The following is an 18,722-nucleotide window of genomic DNA, read 5'->3' as shown; positions in this document are numbered from 1 at the left end:
AATTCATTGCTTCATTTGATTGTTTTAGATTGCTATTCAATATTGTTTATAAAAATATGTATTTATAAATTTGATTATATATAAATATTTATGGGCGTCACGGTGGCACAGTGGGTAGCACGATCGCCTCACAGCAAGAAGGTTGCTGGTTCGAGCCTCGGCTGGGTCAGTTGGCATTTCTGTGTGGAGTTTGCATGTTCTCCCCATGTTCACGTGGGTTTCCTCTGGGTGCTCCATTTTCCCCCAAGTCCAAACACGTGCTTGGTGAATTGGGTAAGCTAAATTTTCCGGAGTGAATGGGTGTTTCCCAGTCATGGGTTGCAGCTGGAGGGGCATCCGCTGCGTAAAACATATGCTGGATAAGTTGGTGGTTCATTCTGCTGTGGCGACCCTAGATTAATAAAGGGACTAAAGGAAAATGAATGAATGAATAAATATTTATTATATTATTCAATTAATGGTTATATTATCTAAAATGATTTATTATTGTTAATTTTAATCAATTATTTAACAATACTTAGTTTTTAATAATTTTTATTAACTACAAAATTTAAAAAGTTTAAAAAGATTAGAAAATATGTATTGCAAATTTTTTCCCACTGTAATTAATTAAATTAGAGAATTAATGTAAAAAAAATAATTATTTGTTATTCGTATGCAAGTCGAACTGTTATTAGTAGTATACAACAAATGTTAAATACAAATTTAAAAGTTTATTATTAAAAATAACTTTGAAATAGTAAATATTATTAGCATATTATTTCACTATAATAACTATATTATTATTTTAATACTATATAGTTTGTATTATAGTTATATATTTTTTTATATATTATATATTATATTATATTATTTGAAATAGTTTATTATCAAAATAAATTCATCAGATTAAATGTAATTGGTGTTAATATATTAGTTAATTCCTTTACGTAGTAATTAATAAGCATTAATATATTTAAAATATTGTAATTAATATTTTTTTGATTGTTTGTTTGCTTTAGTCATTCCACTTTTTTGCCGTTATATAATATAACGGCAAAAAAAAGATATCAAATGATATTTAGTTTTTTGTATAATATAATGACAGTATGTGGCGAAAAGAAATTGCAGCGAATCTGCCATTTAAAAAAATCAATGCCGAAAGTGTCGAACAGAATCACCTCCGAGACTTACTCATTTCTAGAGATTTCATCATTCAGTTCCGTTCTGCGGTCGGTCGCTCCTCCTCCTCTCGGTCCATGCTGTCTGTGTGTAGCGCAACATCAGCACTGCTCCTCAGGACCGGTATATTTATCGTTCGCGCGGTTCCGAGGGTCAGAACCAGTCCCGTACATCTGTGCGGCTCCTCACCGACCAGAGAGCTGTTCCTGTCGGCCTGCTTGTGCAAGAAGAAGAAGAGAAGCGCGTGGCTGGAGATGACGGAAGGACAGAATATGGATGGCAGCATTGAGGAGGTTCTGGCTCCATTAAGGCTGGCAGTAAAGGAGCAGGTAAGAAAAACGGTTATGAGAAATAATAACATGCATATGCGATTTGCTGGATTATTCATCGATCGATCGATTGATTGATAGAGCTCTACTTTGCAAACCTTTGCTTTTTATACCAAGTCGAACCATCATTTAGAAATTAAAAGTGACCATTTATATTTTGCCAAATGGTTAAAATGGCTTGTTTATGAAAATGATTCAGAAAGTATAGCAGGGTGGAGGCTTTGTTTGGATTTATAATGTTGAATGATTCGGTCTGTCAGTGCCACGTTTGAGATGAAGCCATTCTGACATAACAGAGGCTGAGGGTGGAGAAAAACACACAGTTAAAACGAAACTATGCCCAAAACGAAAATATTTAATTGAGGTAAAGTTGGCTTAATATTTTTTATTTGTATTATGTTTATATTTGTATTCACAATTTCACCACATTAAATACTTTTAGAAAAGTATTCTTTACAAATTCAAAATAGGAAAATCATATTAACAGCCAATGACTATCAAAGTACAACATTGCTCACAGTAAATTAAATAGAACTAATGTTAATCTGAAGTCATACTTTTTAGTTCACACGTGCAATTTCAGACAGAATATTCAAAATTGAGGTGAAGTTGATCTTATGTTCCTACATTTAGACCTCCTCCTTAATAATATAATTTCAGAAAAGTTTTTGTAAATTCTGAATGGAGAAATCATATTAGCAGCCAACAATTTTCAAGGTACAACATTGTTCACAGTCAAATAAATAGTGCTAATGTTGTTTTGAGGTCATACTTGCATGTTATTTCAGACCAAATAATCAAAGCACCATGGTAAACAATACAGGGAGCATGCCACAAGTTGTTACTGAACAAAGCTTTTTAGTTACAGTTTCAAATATGACTTGTTGTGCTCATAACACTATGTCATGATAATTAATCTGTATTAGCCTGTTTAAATTCTGCTTTACTATTTTATTGAATGCAAAAGTCAGAATGTGCGAATATAAAACCAACTTTACCTTAATCAATTATCTTTGCAATATGCTGGATTTGTGGATGTATTTCTATTCTAACATTTAGTAATGATAATAGTAATCAAGTAAACTCCCATTATTTGTTAATTTTTTCTAACAGGGTGATCTTGTGCGTCAGTTGAAGGCAGAAAATGCTCCTGATGTAGATGTCAGTAAGGCTGTAGCAGAACTCAAAGCTCGCAAGAGATTCCTTGAGGCCAAGGTGAGAAATGTTATTCTGTTGCTCAATGTTCCTTGAAATCATTTGTAGATGCTGTCAGGCCATCCAAGATGTTTTATTTTATGCTTCAGTAGAACATTAAAAAAGATTTACAGTTCTGGTCTTTGAAGATTTATAAAATGCAAGTCAACAGCTTTAAGTATTATAAGAGTCAAAAAAGCATTTTCAGGCAAATCAAAATTAATCCTGGTGATGCATTGAGGTCCTTTGAAGCAAAACAATGATCAGCATAAGTTCTCATGTGTCAGCTTATTTACTCAAAATATTTTGAAGAATGTTAGGAACCAGTAACCATTGACTTCCATAGTAGGAAAATTAAATACTATGGAAGTTAATGGTTACCGGTTTCCAACATTTTTCAAAGTATCTTCTTTTTTCTTGTTTAACAGAAAAAGAAACTCAAACAGGTTTGTGACCAGTGAAGGGAAGTAAAGGATGCCATATTTTTTAGTTTTGGGTGACCCCTCATTTTAAGAGCTATTCTTTCTTCTGTATTACATTTTGTTTAAACTTGTAATATATAATTTAAAAAGTCACCTGTGTTTTCGGTTGCCTGAGGGTGCGTAAATTTAACAATTATATTTTAGAGCTCCTCCTCACTCTTTCTCCTCTTAACAAATTGAAGTCAGAGAAGGAACACCATTCTCAGATTTTAATTAAAGATTACCTAGGCAAACAATTTTCTTCTTTGGATTTATTTTTCATGGACTAATTGCTTAACACTTGTATAATACCAGGGATGGATTCAGCCCTCCAAAAATATTGCAAAACATTTTTTTAAAAGAAAGGGCAATGTGTTAAACATACTGTACTGATATTGCAAGAGTTACACCTATAGTAGTTAAGAATTCCATTCTATTCACATATTAATGTGTTTAAAACTGCAAAATATGTTTGATCTAATAGTCAATGCCATTACAGTCCAGAATAAAAGAGAATAGACTTTACTTGGACTCACTCTGTGAGCAGTCTCTTTGATATCATGTGGTTTATATATGCATTGATTCTGATTGGGTTGACATTTTTGCCCACTAACAGGGAGAACATTTGTTATACCCATTTTTCCAGGAAACATGTTGTTAAACCTAGAAACTGTAGCAAAATGTTGGGTGCCAGTATGACCATGAATGTGCCTCAGATATACTGGTTCAACCAATGATGTCAGATTAAGGTGGACCAATGGCAGGTTGGGGGAGTGTATTTTGGAAACCTGTTTGAAAACAGCCATAATTCTTTGCAGTAGTTTGGAAAAGTGACTTGTTTGATTTACCTTTGTATGTCCTATGATAAAAGACTGTTTTTCCATTTTTCAGGAGCTTTCCTTACAGCCCAAAGATGACATTGTGGACCGAACCAAGATGGAAGACACCCTAAAAAGACGTTTCTTTTACGATCAAGCCTTTGCCATCTATGGCGGTGAGTGTTTTCACTATTCTTTTCCACATAAGTATTTTAATGTCTTCATTACTCATCAAAATAATCATTATTGGCCAGTTATTGTCAGCTAATAGCTTGTTTTTGCGAACGGAAAAAGGTGTCAGCGGGCTGTATGACTTTGGGCCGGTGGGATGTGCTCTGAAGAACAATATTCTGCAAGTCTGGAGGCAACACTTCATCCAGGAGGAGCAGATTTTGGAGATCGACTGCACCATGCTTACACCCGAACCTGTTCTCAAGTGAGCATTTGTCTGTCCTTTCATCCCCAAGTCCAAACTCTGGGACTCTTACTGAGTGCTTTGGCTGTGTTTCAGGACATCCGGGCATGTGGATAAGTTTGCAGACTACATGGTCAAGGATGTCAAGAATGGAGAGTGTTTCCGTGCCGACCACCTTCTTAAAGGTTCATCTTTATTTCTTATGACAACATCTGCTCCTGTGGTAACATACAGTTGAAGTCAGAATTATTAGCCTTCCTGAATTATTAGCACCTCTGTATAATTTTCCCTCAATTTCTGTTTAATGGAAAGCTGTTTTTTCAACACCTTTCTAAATGTAATAGTTTTAATAACTAATTTATTTTGCCACGATAAAGGTAATTAGGCTTGTCATTGTAAAACAGTGATTTGTTCTGTAGACAATCAGTAAAAAAATATTGCATAAGGGGGCTAATAATAGTCTCCTTAATAGAAAAAAAAGTGAAAAAAAAAGAAAAACTGCTTTTATTCTAGCCGAAATAAAACAAATAAGACTTTCTCCAGAAGAAAAAAGGTTATAGGAAATACTGTGAAAAATTCCTTGCTCTGTTAAACATCATTTGGGAAATATTTGAAAAGAAAACAAAATTAACAGGTGGGCTAAAAATTTTGACTTTGACATTTGTTTGTGTTGTTTGCTTTGAGACTCGCACAAGCTCTGATTTCTAGGGATCTGACTCTATGAATGACTCCTCTAGATGTTCCGGGGTAAAAGAAAACAGTGGGATCTGTAAGAATCACAAAGGCTTTATCAGAGAATAAGTCAGACTTCATAATCTGTAGACGATCAACATGACTCAAATATATACTAGAAAAAGTGCTTATTCAAACTGTCTGTTATAAACAATGTAATAAGCAATGTTTGGTGAGTTAATTTTTTAAAAAGTATTTAATTACTAATCGCATCATTAAAATTGAATGTAAGTGAGTTTTTCTAAGGGCGTACTTGCACTATGTACAGTTGCCTTGAACTGGGCTAAAGCACGCTTGTCCCCCCTCCCGTCTCCCCCGACAGCCCGCACTCACATTACATTTGCGCCTGGGAACGCTTGCGTCATCGATGATGTGCTGTTCAGTAAACGCTTTCGCTCAGCACAGTGGAGATTTCTTTAGTTATATTGTTTTAGTCGTTTGGGATGCAGGGACACGCAGTCAAATATTTTGCCGAACAGATCAGCCACTTTTGACGCTCATAAACAACCATAAAGTCCTTGTGCTGCAGGAATTAGGAGGTTTGCTGAAGGTGCAGCTGAAGTGCAGTGAGGCGTTTGCGTCTTTGATAATCTACGACAGTTTGCGTTCGTTGAACAGTAAGAATGATTAATAAAAACATATTAAACAGTCCCTTAAAAGTCACGTCTCGTCCTCAGTTTCGGGCTCAGGCGCGCTTTGCACTCACACTACAAGCGTACTGAGCCCAAGTGAACCCCGCTCTGGCACACCTCTTCTAACCAGGCCAGGGCTGGCTAAGTGAACCACGCTTGAGCCTGATTTAGAGCACTCACACTTCTCAAACTATCTGGGAAATAGGCATGGGCATGGTTCGGATACATAGTGTGAGTACACCCTAATTTGTCAGAAAAGTATCTTAAATTCTCAAGTTATTAATTACTTAAAAAAAATTCAAAACGTTTCAAAATATTGTCTTCACGTTTCATACACTCCATATATTCATATATCAAATACTATATAATATCTTATTTCATTGTTCACAAATGTTTAGTTGTTGGACAAATCTAACATTCTTTAGTTGAACAAAAGCAGGTTATGTAAAATATATGAATAACAAAAAACTTATATGCATATACAGGATATATGTACACAATCGCTCTGATTCTATTAAAGTATACTCTATATTTTCATAAACTAATTATTCACTAAATATTTTTTTTTCTTAAGCATGTGCAATCATCCTAATAAATGTAACCTTCTGTATTTAAAAAAGTTAACTATTCGACTTGATTTACAGGAGATTAATTATATTTTTTTGTTGTTGAACAAAAAATACAATTAATCTCCTTCTCTAAATTAATTTATACAGAACTGTTACATTTTCATACAGTAAATAAGGCAAGTAAATGATAAGTAACTCTTATTTAATTACCTGTAAACTAAAAGTAATGCCCTAAATTACTTTTTTAGCAGAAAACTCATTTAATTACAGTAATTTGTTACTTTGAAACTAAATTACAACCAATACTGTTTATGAGTGAGCCATCAAAATTGGCACCAAATCTCTTTAAGTTGCCAGAATTGACTTTTGAAACTGAAAGCATTGATGACTCCTCTTGGACCTACAGGTATATAGTATAAAGGTTTGTTCAATGAAAATCTCTGTAATTATAGTCTTAATGTAAGGTAAATAGTGCATTACTGCTCATTGTGGCATTGTAAGTCCTTTTTTAAAGTACTAATTACATTTAGGTTAGGTTTAGAGTTAAGCGGTTATAATTATAAAATTGATTTGTTGTTATTACTATAGTATGTATATGGAACATATAACAAGGTACATGTAACAAGGAAATGTAACATCTTAAACAGTAGTGTTATCAAGTCTTTAAGCGGGTTGCAACTTTTAACTAAATGTTGATATAAAATAGATAATATTATTCATAGGAATTTTATTAACGACATTTAGTCAAAAATATTTTTTAATCATTAGTTTTTTTATCTTCAATTTAATTTCATCAAATAAACAGTATTAATAGTAGCAATGCTATTATTGAATTTTCTGTTATATAAATAAAATAATACTAATAGTAAATGCATGTCTTTCTTTGTAGCTCATCTACAGAAACTAATGAGTGACAAAAAATGTCCGGCAGAAAAGAAAGCAGAGATGGACAATGTCATCACTCAGGTATGTCTGTAATTATTTATGCAATGTTATGTTAATTGTATAACTAGTGTTTAGGAGCTGAACTTGGAGATTGAAGGGACGATTGACTGAATTAAGGCTGTTCACACCAGAGTATTACAATTATTATTAATAATCATTATGAATGATTCCAAGAGCACACAGAGATTTACATCATAATTACAGTAATCACGACACAAAGGAACAATATCGTTATAATCACTTTCAGAGTATTGTAACTTTCTGTAAATGTAAGCCAATCAGAATTCATTCTGCTTTAAAGAGCTTGCACATTTATGGGATAAATAAAAATACCTTATACGCCTAAATAGAATTTCTCATCATTTGCTGCTCTTTTACATGTTTCAAACCTATTAAGTTTTTATTTCTTTTTTTTTCTTGTGAAGACTATTCAAAATCGCAAGTCATAAACATTTATAGTATTTTTTTTGTACTGTAGAAGTCAATAGCTAGCAAGTACCAATGTTCTTCAAAATATCTTTTTTTTGTGTTAAAGAGAAAAAGGGAACTTCCAAATATTTGGAACCACATGAGGATGAGTAAATGATGAGTCAGTTTTCATTTTTGAAGGAACTACCCCTTTAAACCAGCAAACAGTAGAATGTGCTTACAACAGGGTTTATACGGTTCTGGAAAACGTGGAAAAGTCATGGAATTTTGACAAGGCATTTTCCAGGCCTGGAAAAGTTTTGGAAAAACAAAAACTTAAAACGTTTTGGAAAAGTCAGGGAATTTTGTTTAACAAATATCTGTGTACTTGAATATATCTGAGATTATAAAATTAGGTAAATTTTAAAAACAGTTGCGCAGTTCATCTCTTCACATGACTTTCTCTGTGCGGGGTAAAAAAAGCAACTCGTAAGTTCAGCTTCGCCTCGCTTTCACTCGCATTCATCGTAATTAAAGCTACATTTTGAGTGTGGTGAAAAAAACCTATTTCTTATTACATGGATAAGAGACTGTGGGTGCTAGATTGAACTATTAGTTCCTGTTATTATGTACTTAATAGTCTTATGAAAACACTAACCAGCATTTCCTACAAGATACTTTCTAAACTGTTTTACAGATATGGAAATAAACAAACTACATAGATTGTCACTTTTTTATATGCTGTAATTATTTTTTTTCTTATTTACCATGTGTACGTAAACATAACATGAAACATTAGGTCATGAATATTTACCTTAAAGATTTGGAAAAGTCATGGGAGTTTTAGTAGTAAAAGTGTGTATGAACCCTTTTATAATAAACAGAATGTCGTCTTTTGGTGTGAAATCTACCATCGATACCTTCATAATGTTGTACCATAGAAGAAAACTTCACAATTATGATTTTTGGTATAAAGAGGTTTTTTTTGTTTGGTTTTTTTTATATATATCTTAATACATTGCACCCTTTTTCCCCAGATGGATAACTACACTCAGCAGGAGTTGGCCGATTTGTTTGTGCAATACAATGTCAAGTCTCCCAGCACAGGAAATGATCTCACACCTCCAATCTCATTCAACCTAATGTTCCAGACCTCCATTGGGCCTGGAGGCAACATGCAAGGGTATGTCGGACACCAGTAGATTCAATCCTGTAACTTGAAAATATCCAAAGTAAGAAAACCCAATGCCTTATGTATGTGGGTGTGTTACTTCCACAGCTACTTAAGGCCAGAAACCGCTCAGGGAATCTTCCTCAACTTCAAGCGTCTTTTGGAGTTCAACCAGGGGAAGCTGCCATTTGCTGCTGCCCAGATCGGAAACTCCTTCAGGAATGAGATCTCACCTCGCTCTGGCTTAATTCGTGTCAGGTGTGGATTGCAACTTTCTTTTCAGTCATTTTATTGTGACATATGTGGTTTCATTCTGATTTCGAATGTACTGATTTGAATATTTTGCACCACAGAGAGTTTACAATGGCTGAGATCGAGCACTTTGTAGACCCCAATGAGAAGGTTCATTTCAAGTTCTCCAATGTGGCTGATCTGGATATCCTGCTTTACTCTTCCAAAGCACAGACCAGTGGACAGTCTGCCCAGATAATGAGACTGGGTGATGCAGTGGAGCAGGTCAGTCAACATCGCATTCATTCTCTGTTGATAAAGATTAGGGTTACCAGGTTTAGTCAACAAAACTGATTGATATCAGAATTCAAAATATGCCACCTCCCTATCGATGTATGCATTATACACTGTTTCTTCTTTGAAAATGAATTCATTTTAGTAATAAAGATTCTGTTATCATAAAAAATCCTGTTACACAGGGCTTTGCAATTAATTGATTTAGGCTTCCAATGATTATGAAAAAATATTCATCGAGATAAAACTATTATTATGTCTTTCCAGCAGTACGCATTCATTCCACTGCAACAGCACTACATTCCTGCTACTGATTATTTTTATCATTATTAATCAAACAACAAAAGACGAGGATAAAATCAGTCAGTGCTCTAGTCTGAAGGACTTTTGCAGCTTTAATAAGAACCAAACCAAGTTTAATTCTTACAGTGAAGCAGTTTTGTTACTATATTTTTATTCTATTCTATTTATTAATAATTTATTCCCATGATTTCTATTTGTTAGTTTGTGCCATTCTGCTTCAGTATTAAGAATTGTGAAATGTTATGATCTTTAAAATGTATAGGTATACTTTCAACCTTATTTACAGATGAACAGCATTTTGTTCATATGGCCCACTGATAAGTGTTTTAAATAATCGTGATAATAGTTATGACCAAAATAATCATGATTATGATTTTCCCATAATCGAGCAGCTCTAATTTTACCTTAATATTGACATGCTTTAAATTGAGTTTGTAAATGAAGTTGGAATGGTGTCTCATGTGACTAGACTGGACTGCGTGAGTCCCTTTTAAATAAAATGGAAAAAAAAAAAAAAACTAAACAATACAACTTCATTAAAGTCAACCTCAAACTCAAAAAAATCCAAAATAAACATTCAAGATATTATGTATCTTGTAAATCAACAGATTTTTTTCAGTAGCTGCACATATAGTCCTCTGGTGCTCCTGCACTTCACAAACATTTTCTTACTCTATTTCATTATCTTGGAACAGCTTTTATGTAATACTTTAACAAGACCATATAAATATAATTAATGCAATATGTCAAACCTAAAGAACAAACAATTCTGTTAGAAAACCACAGACTTTGCAACCTTGTTAGGGGTGCATACAGTCTCAGATTAATGTGCATCATTTGCACATGTAGTTTACAGTACCCTGTTCAAAGTCTCAGGGTAAATTTGTAATGTGATGATTTACTTCTGGGAAAGGTTTCATGCACAAATGACAGTTTTGTCAAAACAATACTCATTCACACAGGTCAGCTAAAATGACTGAAAATGCTGTATTGGGCATGTCAGGCCAGTAGTTGCTTATGTTACTTTGTAAAGAAATACCATTCTATTCTAAACTCGCATACAGTCCTGTAGTCCACCATTGTTTTGATTATCAAGTAGTCGTGCATACCTATAGACTGAACAAATAAAAGCTAACCCATACACATACATGAGCAACATTTTTAAAAAGTCTATTTTTGTGTAAACTGATGGCAAAAAATGGATAAAGCAGTTTTCAGGTGAAAGTGATGTGAATAATAATTGTGACAGTAAATGCGTCTCATAAGCAGGCTAATGTGAATCTACATGTTAATAAAAAATATTTAAACTGTAAAACATGTATAAAGACAATTTAATTAGCCTCAATTATTTAATTAGCATTTCTTTGAAATTAATTATTTTTCAAAATTTTCCAGATTTTTTTTTCATCACATTTCTAAACATAATATTTTTAATAACAATTTTTTTTTTGTCATAGTCACAATGGCAATACATAATATTTTTCTAGGTATTTTGCAAAGTACTATTATTTAACTTGAAGTGGAATTTAAAGGTTTAATTAGGGTAACTAGGCAAGTTAGGCAAATCATTGGACAACAGGGGTTTGTTCTGTAGCCAAGTAGTCAATATACTGTAGCCAGTAGTCAATATTAGCATTCTTAAAAAAAAAAAATATATATATATATATATATATATATATATATATATATATATATATATATATATATATATATATATATATATATATATTAAGGACTAATAATTTTGTCTTCAGCTTTAGAAAATTAGATATTGCAATATTGTGCAGCCCTTCTTTTTACTTTGGTTTTAGTAACAAACCTCTGCATTTTGTAGGGTGTCATCAACAACTCTGTCTTGGGCTACTTCATTGGAAGGATCTACCTTTATCTGGTTAAAGTTGGTGTGGCGAAAGACAAACTGCGTTTCCGTCAGCACATGGACAATGAGATGGCCCACTATGCCTGTGACTGCTGGGATGCTGAGACCAAAACCTCTTATGTACGTTAAGCGTTCACTTGAGAGCTCTCTCAAATTTCACCATCAATTTGGTGCTTTTTTTTTTCCCTCAAGACTGGGAGATTTGATGTTTATTGTGCTGTTTTTCAGGGGTGGATTGAGATCGTAGGATGTGCCGATCGCTCATGTTATGATCTTCTGTGTCACGCACGTGCCACCAAAGTCCCTCTGGTTGCAGAGAAACCCTTAAAGGAACCCATATCCTTTGCAAAAGCTGTTATTTAATTACAGTATTGCATCGCTCTCTGGAATACTTGATTCTGATTGGCCAGTAATGACGTTCCAAGGCATGTTATTCCCAGATAACAACCACAAACACTGATTACATCTGGGTACTTTAAATCATATCCATATACATATTTCCACATTCATATTCACGTTTATAAGCTTCTCTGTCACCTGATGGGGAATAACCAGCTAGATTGTACATTATGATATACATGTCAAAGTATTTGAATGGGATCTGGACTGTCTCTGTTTTTTTCTTAACTGTTTCACACAAAGTTGTAAATGTTGTTCAGTTCGAGCCAAACAAAGGAGCCATTGGCAAAGCATATAAGAAGGATGCAAAGCTTGCCATGGAGTACCTGGCCATCTGTGATGAGTGCTATATCACAGAACAGGAGAAACTGCTCAACGAGAATGGGTGAGTATTGCAGATGTATCAAGAGTATTCAACATTTTCAATGCCAGAATATGCCCTGAATATAAAGATTCACAGTATAGCGGCAATTCTATGACAAAGCTGAATATGTAGTAGTCTAATCTTCAGTTTCTTTGTTGGCAGTACGCTAATGGACCCTTTTCACAAGGCTGTTATGACAAATGTAATGGCCATCATAATCAGATAAAAAAAATAATAATAAAAATTAGATTTTTTTTTATGTATGAACATTTATAGGTATTTATGAATGTATTATGTCATCTTTGAGTCAAATTACAAAAAAACAAATTACTGCTTATGCGAGGTGTTTTTAATGCATTGTCTATGGGGCTGAGAGTAAATTTGTCGTTATTTTCCCCTCTGCCGGTTGCCGTCATCAGTCTCACACTTTTTTTTTTTTTCATTTTTCTGGAAGTCTTTATAACACCATTGTTGCTGTTTTACTTATTATTTAAGCAAATATGATTGTAAAAAATTATTTGTTGTATTTTCCCATTCACTGCACTCTTAAGTTTACCCAACTATGACGACTTCTGTTGCTGAGAAACCCGGAAATGTGGTTCTCAAGAAATAAGTCTTGTTATCAGTGTTGAAATCACTTGTGCGGGTTTAGCTTCTAGGTGAGTTCAGGCACAGCTGACAGTAAATGTTTATGTTCAGTTTTTCTCAGAATGTTGTGTTTTATCAGAATGGTATGAGTGTGCACACACACAAATAATGGACATGGTTAAAAGAAGGTTAAATAGGGCTTTAAAACAATTGTTATCTTGTGTTGTTCAGGCTCAAAAATTGGAAACATTAAAAACTTTCTGAGTTGTCAAGATAAAATTTAAGACAACTTTTGATTTATTTTTATTATCTGTTTTAAAGTTATATTAGTTATAAAGAGATTTATGGCTTTGATTTGTCTCGATTTTGAGTAAATCATGTTTAGTTTTTTATTTACTATTTTTGTAACTTATAGTTAAAAAAAATAAAAAAGCTTTCAAAATAATTTTTCCCCACATCAGCTTTTTTGACAAATTTAAAAAAAGAGACCAAAATTACGTGCTCTTATGTTTATTAATTTCTCACAGTTGGATTTTTTTTTTACTTTGACAACAGAATCACTGACTTTGCACTAAGGTCAGAGAAGTTTTATTCATTAAGGTCAAAGAGAAAAGTTTGTTTGCAAAATATATATACATATTATTTGGTGCTCTTGTTAATGACTTTTAATTTGTAATAAAAATGACTGTTTAAAAAAATTCCAGCTTTTTTACACGAGGCAAAACTTTGGCCATCAAATAGGGTTGTCATAAGGTTCTTAACCAATAAACAGAGCTAAATGGTCTTTTTTTTTTTCTCAGTCCAAATTTCTTACCAGTGCCTTTCTGTTCATTCACTGTTTTCCTGTTACTACAGTGAGTTCACCATCGAGACTGAGGGCAAGACTTTCAAACTCACCAAGGACATGGTTAACATCAAAAGATTCCAGAAGACCCTGCATGGTAAGAGACCCAGTCTGAACTCACATGAAGACTACAACACAATATGACATTAATGAACATCTCCTGCTCCACAGTCGAGGAGGTGGTTCCTAATGTGATCGAACCCTCTTTCGGGATTGGGAGGATCATGTACTCAATCTTTGAGCACACATTCCGCATCAGGGAGGGTGACGAACAAAGAACGGTATATGCGTTCAATGTTGTTAGTATTCATTTCATATGTCTTTCTCTTTTATAAACATTGTTGGTTTCTCTATTCAGTATTTCAGCTTCCCTGCCACAGTTGCACCATACAAATGCTCCGTCCTTCCATTGAGCCAAAATCAGGAATTTATGCCGTTCGTTCGAGAGTTATGTAAGTAAAGCATCTCTACTGTCTATAATTAATCTGCAGCAGTGCTGTCTGAATAATGATCTGTTTTTGCTCTACAGCTGAAGCCCTCACCAGGAATGGTGTCTCCCACAAGGTAGATGATTCCTCAGGATCCATCGGCAGACGCTACGCCAGAACGGATGAGATTGGTGTGGCATTCGGTATCACCATTGATTTCGACACCGTTAATAAGACGCCACACACAGCCACTCTGAGAGACCGCGACTCCATGAGGCAGATCAGGGCTGAGGTAAATTGCTTTATCATGTTTAAGGCCCAAAGTTGCAAAGTGTTTTTTTAGGGGTAAATATAAGTAATATTGATGCACTATATTGTTAGCAAAAATCCCAACACCCCTCAAGTTGCTGAGGGGTACATTTTAGATCAATATGTAAAAATATGTGCTGCCAAAAAAAAGACATCAATGAAAAAGTGGCAGTTAAGAAAGTATCTGATCGATGGGGTTATGTTTGCACCAACTTTAAAGCAGGAGGGATTTATCTTAATAAACAAGAAACGTGTCAATGTCACTTTCAGTTTGTATTAAACTTCTATTGTAAAGTGTATGAATTGGGTAACTGATGACAATAAATGTACAGTACATACTGATGATTGAATTTTTATGTATTTACAGTCAGGCTTGACTTTATCTTTTAAACAAGTTTAATATTAAGTCATCATTTCATAATAATATTAATACATTTCGTGAATTATACATGAAAGATAAATAAATAATAAATATTACTCAATGTAATATTTCAATAATAATAAAAGGTTTAACTTGGATGTCACTTTGATCATCACTGGTCCAGTGTTCATTAGCGATATTTAACGCTGAATACAACCTGCCCTGGCGCAGGTTATTTGTGTGGATTGAGTTACTGTGGTAATAAACCAGCTTAAATATCAACCCATTTTTTTTGAGCCTGAAAACTTGAGTTTGCTCAAACTAAATATGAACTTACAGAAAGAATCTAGGAAAGCACTGAAATAAAATCTATGCCCAAATTTCTGGATGCACTTTGCCAAAAACTCAAACCAAAACTGCTTTGTAATAATTATTTATTATTTTATTAAATAATATAATTTAATTTTGTAAGACTCCTATATAATGACTTGAATGCAATGACTAAAGTTGTATTGATTTGATTTTATAAAGCTCAAGCCAGTAAAGTAACCACATTTTATTGACAATAAAATTGTATTCACAATGAATAAGTCAAGGTGTCATTTTACCATCACACATTATTTGAGTAGACTTTGCTTTTTTAATGAAGGTGCAATTCATGCATACTCAAGTATTTGTTTAAACGATTCGAATCAACAGAGCCCAATATTGAGCTATTTTGAACTTTGGTTGTGGTATGCATGTAGACTAGTTGATTGTGCGCTGTACTGCTCTTGCACTTTCGTCATTGTTGCAACAAACTGCCATTGAAATGGATGGGTTTCATAGTGCACCAATTTCTGTCTGGTGTGAAAGCTGCTTCAGACCACACAGTGATTACAGCTGTAAGGAGAGTGAAACCTGTGCACTGAACATGACTGAGCACTGCGGCACTGCATAGCCTTGTTTTTGTTCACATTTTCTTCTTTTGGGCAACACAAAAATGCCATTTTTTCTGAATTTTCATCAGCCAAAAATGTGCTTCCCTAAAAGAATCTACAAACAAACCTTGTTTTGGACTGTTTAGTTTTTTATTTAGCTTGAAGTGTACTGGGGCCTTTAGCTTTCATTTTTATTTAATAGGATTGACTATTTTGCTGACATAAAATCTTATCTATTTACAGGTTGGTGAGTTGCCTGAAATCATTCGTGACCTGGCCAATGGTGCCATCACTTGGGCAGAGGTGGAAAGCAAGTACCCGATCTTTGAAGGGCAGGAGACCAGCAAAAAGGAAACTGCGGAGGAGTAGATTGTCTAACTCATCTGCCTTTTTGCTGGAGGCAATCACGGACATTTTTACATTTGCATACATAGGATCAAATTAATGGCAATTGTAACGTACAACCAGTCAATGTGCACCAGATGTTCCACTCAGCTGGAACCACTGTAATCAAACGCCTCCTTTAAAAGTCAATGAAGCTCTAGAAGGACTTACAGTAAAGATGTCTGTAATTAGGTTTCCGTACTAGCAAAGGGATTTCACCATTCCTGTCCATGGATTAATAAATGAAGTTATGAAGCTCACATATGGTCAAATAAATCAAACCAGCACTTTCTGGACCTATTAAAGTGTGCTAAGATTTTTATTCTTCCTTAAAGATGTTCAGGAAAAGTTGCATTGAATAGTTTGGCCACATGAGGGCGTAAAACCTGCCAGTTGATTTTGTGACTATCATTTTGGCTAAATTGTGAAATCGTCTCGACTAAAAGGCCCTAATAATGACTAAAGGAATAGTCTATAAGGTCAAATGGGGGTTTATTTTCATAGTTTTTATATTAAAAGAAACTGAATATCCATTTTTGGACCACAATACATTTTATGAGTTCAGAACAGTATTTTTCAATTAAAAACATTTATTGAGGGACAAATTTATTAAATTGCATATGTATAACATTGCTTATTTGTATTATATTTGCTTTTTAATTTAGAATTAGACTTTAATAAACTTAGTTTTTAGTGCATAAGGTTTCTGTTTCAGAATAAGCAAATGCAAAGTTAATCACCAAATGTTCTTATGCTTTGTAACAGCATTTCTATACTCTGTCAACCTCTTCAAACTATTCATGTTTTCTGACAAAGCTCACACATGCAAGCTGAATCTCATGAGGAATCCTTTTCATGACCAATTTTGCTTAAATGGTAAGTTACAGGATTTATAGAAAAAAGGGAATTTGGGAAACTCTTACTGTTACAAACTAATTTGCGAGTAGCTTTGTATAAATGGTTTGTAGACTATTGAAAAAAATTAGCTAAAAGGGGCTAATAATTTTGACTTTAAAATGGCTTATAAAAAGTTAAAAACTGCTTTTTTTTTTCTAGACGAAATAAAACAAAAAAGACTCTCCAGAAGAAAAAATATTATCAGACATACTGTGAAAATTTCCTTGCTTTGTTAAACATCATTTAGGGAAAAAAATAAAAATAAATCAAAGGGGGGCTAATAATTCTGACTTCAACTGTACTTCATATTATACATATCATATAAAGACTCATACCTATCATACATTTAGCTTCAACTATCATAAAATAATTTTCAAATTTGTAACTTTTTTTTTTTTTTTGTTTATTGTACACTTTTACTTTGAAAGTTATAATTTCAGTCAGGCACATGCACAGGTAGGGCTTAACCTGTTCAGTGCACTTACCCTTTTTTCTCTTGGATAAAAAGTGCCCTTCAAAAATGTACTTAAGTCCCCCCTGGTCTTCAGTTTGTGACCATGCCCCTCGGAAAGTTTCGGCACGATAGTGATTTCAGTTATAAAAAGTACATTTTGTGTCTGTCACTACATTCTGGTATTCTCTGTTCCATCAGTAGTACAAAGGAAAAACAATCTTTAAACTTCTTTGGGAAACTGGAATTGTTTGTCACATTAATTTGTACAAAAATGTTAAAACCATAACAGTGTCGACATTCTGCTTTAGCTCAAGATGCTAACCTCAACACCAGATATCACATGGTATGTCTAAGATGGAATTGGATGTATTTTTGTCACTTTATTATTTTAAAAAGTGAATAAAAAAACATTGAAAAATCACAATAACAGTTGACAAATAAGAAATCTACTATTAGTCTACATAAGTTAATGAGAAGAATAACAATGTGCCTCATTTACTAACCTTAGTTACTCACACCTGAGGAAATGACATCACTTGCTGCAAATCATATGCTTTTTCCATCAATGCCTCACAGATTATGCTTATTTGTAATCGATGTAACAGAGTTGACCAGAATGCATAGGGAAACACTAAAGAGTTTTTTTATTGCTGTATTTAAAGACAATACAGATAAATGTTCTTTCATACATGTATATTTTTTTGATTTAGTACAGCAAGCAAACAAATATTATTCGACAAATATTTAATGATAATTGAAGCTGAATGTATATTCAAAGACAGTCAAACATAGGTATAGTGGGAGCCTTTAATATTGTCGCGGTTATGTAATAGGTATAAACAGGAGTGGCATGGTGGCTCAACATTGTGGCCTCACAGCAAGAAAGTCACTGGTTCGAGTACTGGCTGGGCCAGTTGACGTTTTTGTGTAGAGTTTGCATTTTCTCCCCGTGTTTGCGTGGATTTACTTTGGGTGCTCCGGTTTCCCCCATGTCAGGACATGCTATAAGTGAATTGGGTAAGCTAAATTGTTCGTGTTGTGTGTGTGAATGAGTGTATATGGGTGTTTTCCAATACTGGGGTCGGCTGGAAGGGCATCCGCTGCATAAAACATATGCTGGAATAGTTGGCGGTTCATTCCGCTGTGGTGACCTTAAGATAGATGTGATTGCTCAGTCTGAATTGTCAACAGGCTGTAATACTCCATAAACAGCCTTCACCCTGACAGAAACA

General features: G+C 33.9%; 1 protein-coding gene across 1 annotated transcript; it reads left to right on the top strand.

Moving 5' to 3' along the window:
- The first annotated feature begins 1,212 nt into the window (after nucleotides 1–1,212).
- gars1 (glycyl-tRNA synthetase 1) lies at nucleotides 1,213–16,444 on the top strand. The gene is made up of 17 exons (XM_056450695.1): nucleotides 1,213–1,490; nucleotides 2,604–2,705; nucleotides 4,037–4,139; nucleotides 4,258–4,399; nucleotides 4,475–4,563; nucleotides 7,201–7,277; nucleotides 8,702–8,847; nucleotides 8,944–9,093; nucleotides 9,189–9,351; nucleotides 11,498–11,662; nucleotides 11,771–11,879; nucleotides 12,182–12,326; nucleotides 13,749–13,834; nucleotides 13,909–14,018; nucleotides 14,096–14,189; nucleotides 14,267–14,457; nucleotides 15,999–16,444. The coding sequence occupies exons 1-17, from the start codon at nucleotides 1,239–1,241 to the stop codon at nucleotides 16,122–16,124; spliced, it is 2,250 nt and encodes a 749-aa protein (XP_056306670.1). The 5' UTR covers nucleotides 1,213–1,238; the 3' UTR covers nucleotides 16,125–16,444.
- The last annotated feature ends 2,278 nt before the right edge of the window (nucleotides 16,445–18,722 follow it).

This window comes from Danio aesculapii, chromosome 24, assembly GCF_903798145.1.
Source record: "Danio aesculapii chromosome 24, fDanAes4.1, whole genome shotgun sequence".
Taxonomy (NCBI): Eukaryota; Metazoa; Chordata; class Actinopteri; order Cypriniformes; family Danionidae; genus Danio; species Danio aesculapii.
The sequence above is the reverse complement of the archived record's forward strand: the minus strand, read 5'-3'. Positions and strand labels throughout refer to the sequence as shown.

Bases quoted from the DNA above. Each gene is read 5' to 3' on its own strand.
- gars1 (XM_056450695.1), top strand. From the start codon at position 1,239: ATGCTGTCTGTGTGTAGCGCAACATCAGCACTGCTCCTCAGGACCGGT. The intron at 4,564-7,200 runs GTTCATCTTTAT...CTTTCTTTGTAG, and splicing joins TGCCGACCACCTTCTTAAAG to CTCATCTACAGAAACTAATG. The intron at 9,094-9,188 runs GTGTGGATTGCA...TTTGCACCACAG, and splicing joins TCTGGCTTAATTCGTGTCAG to AGAGTTTACAATGGCTGAGA.